Source organism: Brachyistius frenatus, unplaced genomic scaffold, assembly GCF_029030835.1.
Source record: "Brachyistius frenatus isolate BFR_SWC_R1_liver_20210118 unplaced genomic scaffold, ASM2903083v1 Contig_3, whole genome shotgun sequence".
Classification (NCBI taxonomy): Eukaryota; Metazoa; Chordata; class Actinopteri; family Embiotocidae; genus Brachyistius; species Brachyistius frenatus.
The window spans coordinates 5,116,408-5,122,407 of record NW_027210602.1 but is presented as its reverse complement, the minus strand read 5'-3'; the positions used below and the strand labels follow the sequence as shown (position 1 = coordinate 5,122,407).

At 42.6% G+C, this 6,000-nt stretch overlaps 1 protein-coding gene across 1 annotated transcript in view; it reads right to left on the bottom strand.

The window, feature by feature from the left end:
* Positions 1 to 2,843: 2,843 nt before the first annotated feature.
* LOC138624331 (poly [ADP-ribose] polymerase tankyrase-1-like) overlaps positions 2,844 to 6,000 on the bottom strand; it is a 91,385-nt gene continuing 88,228 nt past the window's right edge. The window contains exons 27-29 of the mRNA XM_069704439.1: positions 5,259 to 5,445; positions 4,789 to 4,945; positions 2,844 to 3,898 (exon numbers count right to left, since the gene is read on the bottom strand). Coding sequence (XP_069560540.1) covers positions 3,812 to 3,898; positions 4,789 to 4,945; positions 5,259 to 5,445 — 431 coding nt within the window. The 3' untranslated portion in view covers positions 2,844 to 3,811. The remainder of the gene's footprint in view (positions 3,899 to 4,788; positions 4,946 to 5,258; positions 5,446 to 6,000) is intronic.

The following is a 6,000-nucleotide window of genomic DNA, read 5'->3' as shown; positions in this document are numbered from 1 at the left end:
GTCAAAAAGGAATACGAGAAAAAGGAACTCTTCTATATTTGTTTGTCGCACAAGGTCTAATCTGAGCCTCACCGACTGGGGTGGAAAACATTTTGCGACACGCTCGGCGTCTGGAGAACAAACTCTCTCCTGAAGCCGTTTCCTGTGTTCATTATGTTCTGACGCGGCAACTTTCCATTTGTAAAACTTCTGGCTTTTACAAATGTCATTTCAGGTTTATTGTTCGTCATTTATTCCATCTACTTATTCCATTTAACTTTTCGGTTTTAATTTGTTTCCTTTTCCCTGCCATGAATCCCTTTTTGTTGAAATGCAGCTATTCTAATCATTTCTGGTATCAGGATGAGTTGTTGCCGTCGTGCGTTCGGACTGCAAAATGGAGGGAAAAAGCCAAATGGGAAAAACTTCACAGCTTCAAAACAGTCAAGACAAAAAGGTTTTGTTCTGTTTTTTTTTTGTCTGTCTGAAGGTCGACTGTGTCGAGTCGCAGTTAACTTTCACTGAGACGAGAGGTTTTAGGCTCCGCTTACACCGAACACTGTTGGACGCCGTTAAACATCTTGAGATCAAAAAAATTCAGTCAGATTCAACCCGTCAAATTACAACAGACTGTAACAAACTGATGGCTGAGCGCACATATAACTTTTTTTTTGTTTTTTTTTGCTGCTGCCTGATTTAGCTGAACTTATTAATAACCGCAATCACTTTCCAAGTGCTTTCGAGGCAACTTTTTCATTCTGAAAAACCTTTAAAAGCTGCAGGTTTCAAGGAATTTCACAGTCCCGTCAGGCCGGCTTGATTTGACCTGATCGGAAGTGGTGAACGCAATAAATTCACGTGTGGTCCCATGTGATTTACAGTGTCATGAACTAAAAACATAACTATAAATAATAAAGTATCAACAGAGAAACATGATCAAAAAAAGAAGAAAACAACAGTTCGAGCTTACAGTGTGGTATGAGGAGTGCAAAACTTTCTGTCGGGAGGTTTGTTGTACGTGGTTGTGTTTAGTAATATGTAGTACAGGCGTGTGACAGTTCATCTTTATGTACAGCAGATCTGTAACCCTCTTCGTCATCCTCAGTCAACCTGCAGATTTCTGCTTGCGTGAATATCTTTTTTTTTTGCAGCCGGTGACCAGCCCGCTGAATGGCGCAGGGAAATACAGCGACGAGGGTCACTTTTCACATTTGATTACGATAGTGATCCCCCAAAAAAACAAAACAAAACAAAAAAAAGATGGAAAAATAAAGACATGAAAGGCAGGAAACAAAAATGGACTCAGAAGTACACAAATAGCCGTGTAGAATTTAACCGTTACGTGAATGAATGTCTGTGATGTATACTGTACTACTGTACGTACCCCTTCAGCTCAGTAGCACAAGCAAGCAGTTCCTCTGTTGCACCACTAGGGGGCACCAGCAGATAGATAGATAGATAGAGAGGAGAAGGGGGGCGAGAAGGCAGCGGGTTCATGTAAACAACCACACAGGTAAATGTGGGCCCATCTCGGAGACATTAAGAAAGGAAACGCTTCAGATGAGAGTGTAGGTGAGTGAGAGAGGAGTGGCAACAGAAATGGGTCAATCTTAAGATTGCAGTTGATGAGATCTAAAAAAAAAAAAAAAAAAAAAAACACCTGGATCCCATTCGAATCAATGACAAGGTGTGATTTTAAAGAGAAAAATATCCTTTTTTTTTTTTTTTTTTTTTTTTTTAATCAAAGTGTTTTTCTCACCTTACATTCAGTTCTTCCACCGGAACAATACTTTAGCGGAAAGCAAAAGAGGAAGTTTGACTTTTTAAAAAAATCTTTCATCTGTGTGTTTTTAGGTCCTTTTAGGGTGGTGGATACACCTAGGGCTTCATTTTCGCAGCAATGTCAGCTGACAAGTTATTTTGACATTAACGCGCACCTTTGAGTGAAATCTGAGTCGAGTGTACGCAGAAATTTGTGTACGATGCAGTCTTTTGCCAGTTTATTAGGTAGACCAAGCTAAAAAAAATAATGCACTCAGCAGTTCTGCAACAAGTCCTTCATGAAGGTTATAATGGTTGTTTTTTTTCCCCCTTTTTGTTCTTCATATGATGACACAATAAGAGAACCATCTTCCTGTATAATTCAATAGGGTTCAAAAGCAAGAGCTGAATTTCAAATGGCTGCAAGGTCCAAAAAAAAAAAAAAAAAAAAAAAAGCTGCTCTGACTTTTGAGTGAATCCTGCGAGTGCTCTGATTAATAAATGGTAGTCTTTGCTTTTGAAGCAGTAGTCTCACGTTGATGTCATTTAGCCTTTCTGAGAGTATTGCACTGGTTAAATGAATTCGATGTTATATAGATAAATATAAAGACATTAAGGTGGAACTAGTGCTTTGGGGAAAAAAATGGTTTGGTTTGGGAACCTCAGCTCCAAAATGATCACAACACTGAATCAACACTTCTCTGGAATTGTCTCAACAAAAGCTGAACATCACAACCCTCATGAATGTGGGGTTTAGTAGATGCCCACGGTATTGGACGACATATTTGTTTTTAGCTAAGTGTGCCTACTAAACTGGCAGCATGTGTGTCTGCATGCACAGCGTTACGATCTTCTGCGGTCCTCATGGTTTTGACGGTTTTGGCCGGAGCTGGGCTGCAGCAAGCAGCGATCACCACGTCTGACTGTCAGAGCCAATATGGAAGTTCAAGAGATCCTTCCTACAAAGTCAGTGGTCAGTTCTAGTGAAGTGACTTGTATAGTGTTGGCTCAACTGTTTGAGGTCTCTCAGCCCGTCACACTCCGTCTTGCTCGTCACAATTTAGCTCTAGGAAACGCTCTTTTTCCCACAAAGTAAACCCCGTCCCCCCACCAAAAAAAATCCCTTAAAAACATTTCGTATGAATCCGTACATGTTGTCCGTGATTTTGTTCAATCTGTAGGGCTTGATGTTTGCCGGCCGTTAATAAATAAACAGGCGTGATCTCAGCGGTGGAAGATGGTTGGTCCCCGTATGGACTGTAGCGGAAAGTCTGCAGAAATGGTCTCGTGGCGTCCTTTTGTCCGCAGCGATATTTTTTTTCCCACTCGTCTTGCCTTCACACTCGTTTCCCAGCTTCTTCTTTGTTCAGAAACGAGAGGACGCGGAAAGCTCTCTGTCTCTCTCCGTCTTGTTTACATCGGCCTTCGCCGGTGAAAACGTGACAAGCTGTGACATGAAACGCTCCGGATTTCTGTTCTCTCATCAGAGCTATCTGCTGCTTCTGGAAGTGGCCTCGGGGTGTTGTTTTGTTGTTGTGGATGATGCACAGAGCCCAAAGAGGAAGTGATATCAAAACAACACATTAACAATCTGGGGGTAGAATCCATGAGCAGTGCAAAGGTTTGTTTGGCCTAAGACTGCGTTCTGTTGTAATTGCTTACATTTCTAGATCGAGCCAGGGGCTGTGAATAGCTTTCCCAAACATTGATCCAACCATTTGCATTTTCTCCTCAAAATTAGACTTGATTAATTAAAGATGGATTTTTTTTTTTTAAATTTTTTTTTTTCTGCTCCGGGACTGAACGTGTTTTCTACCCCAAAACTTAAAGACACTTTTTCTTTCACCCTCCTTCTCTTCTTCTCTTTAGACGCATTCAGGTCTGTTTCCGAGGGTCGTCCGACTCCTGCCCGGTCGGCACTTCACTTCAGCCGCCTCATGGGTCAGCTCTTCAGAGCTTCAATCTTTAGATGGGAGGTCTGGAAACGCCTTAGTGTTCACCCCTAGTCCTGTTTTTGAGCGTGGCTCGAGTCCACTACAGTCTGGCCGTCTTCGGATCCAGCTGCGACTTTTTAGGACTTCTGCTCAGCGGTGGCAGCGGGAGCGGCCAGACTCTCCGGCTTCACGATTTGGTAGGTGATCAAGTATTCTGGGTACGCCTGGGGACAAAGAACACATGAAGGTAAAACGAAATGATTTCAGGACTGGAAAAGTAAATGAACTAGGACAAAGTTCGATTCGATGTGCAAGTGTTAAATTTGTCCATGGCCCGGTTGCGCCGACTTTTGCTCACGGCTTCGGTTTTCTTCGCTGTGAGTACAGTTTGGCGCCTCGGCTCGTATTAGCATTTGAGCAGCCGCTCTCAAGGCCGGTCCAATCAGCAACCGGTGTTGGGGGTTAACCGCGTTTGTCCCCCCCCCTTCTTTGCTGTGATTGGACGCCTTGTGACAGTGACGAGCGTTATTTATCAACTCTGGCTGACCAGAAAAATAAAATTGCAGAACGTTGAAACATTCAGCGCGGAATAAACGGTCAGCCCCTCGTCAAGCTGCCAGCGTTTATTAACACAATTTAAAAAACATGCTGTACTCAGGAAAAAAACGCTAACCGAGGTAGTTTGCAGAGTGTTTGTTCAGTTTCAGGGCATGCTGCTGATTGGTTAAAATGATCCAGAGGTTACGCCTAGTGCAACGGAATGACTGCAAATGATTCTCTACTGAAGGAGCCCGGACCCGAACTCACGGCGTGGCATTGGGGGGGGTCTGGTTCGCACCAGGCCAGCTTTGTCTTTGTCACTGTGAACTAAATACTTTTTTTCTAATCGAGACCGTTGGGTCTTTTGAGTGTGTAGAAATGGACTCTGCAAAATTATCATTTTCATTTTTATGGACAAAATAAATGTCAATAGAAGAATAATGAAAATTGGTGGCGACTCATTTCTTACAACAGTTTAGCACAAATATGTTTTACAGACATTAAAAGAAAGTTTCTAGTCATAAAGGAAAGTGTGTGTGTGTGTGTGTGTGTGTGTGTGTGTGAGTGTACCAACCTGCTCCCCTCTGTAGATGACGTATTCTGCATACGCCAGTCCATTGACACTGGGTCGACCTATAACGGAGTGGTGTCCAGGCGGGGCGTGGGCCATTTTCATTGCACTGAACTGAAGAAACGACTTACCCAGCGTCACCCGGCAGAACAGCATCTGTCTGCAAACACACACACACACACACACACACACACACACACAGAAGGCTGTCAGCGGTAGTTTGACAATTGATTTTGTATTAACAGTTTATAATCTCCCGCTTTATTCAGGTGTTTCTGAAACTATTCAAAGTAAAACGCCAGTACGTTTTTTTTTTTTTTTTGCAGCTACCACAGCTACTGACTCGTAGTTATCTGCCACGCAGAAGGTGAAGAAGTTTTGCGTTTCCAAGTACGTTCAGAACAATCCAAAGAACTGGCTTTTTCCACTTTAAAGGGAATGCATTCCATTGAAACAAAACTTTTACATCTCACCTGTGACACACGTAGCAGGAGCGGTCTTTGTGGGTCGGGCATCCCGTCCCGCCGCCGATCCCGTACACGTACTGGTTACTTTTGGAGGAGTTCTCGGCAAAATAGATGCCGGCGCCAAACATGCCGCCGATGTAGGCGTGACGCTCGTCAAAGCCCTTATGGATGATTGCATTGATGAAGGGAGAACCTGGTGGGAGCAATTTCAAAGTGAGACGGGGCGCAACCTATTTCATTCCAACACGCAGCAAAAACATTACTACATTACTTCAACGTCTTCAAAAACTTTATAGATAAAGACTTAACACAATGGATATAAAAGGCTTAAAAGTTGCCAACCATTTTGTCTCCTAGTTTAGTCAGGGTCCCATTTCAAATATCTACGATTTGTTAGCAGCTCCACCAAATAGTGATTTTTTTTTTTTTTTTTTTTTCCCTTCCTAAAATTCTCTGTTTCATTTCAATAAATCTTCAAATGATCCAATAGTTCACCAAATACTTTTGTACTTTTACTGAAATAGGATTTTTCATGCATGGCTTTTATTTGTGATAGAGTACTTTTACGTGACTGTATTCGTACTTTTACATAAGTAAAGGAAGGATGTGAATATTTCTTCCACCACTGTCTGTATGAACAAGCCTCCTTTACGAGAACTTGGAAAACCTCCCAACACATCTTCGTCGTGGCTCCGGCTCAGGTATCATTTCCTTTTCTGACTGTCTTGACAGCAGAGCTTGCGTCGGA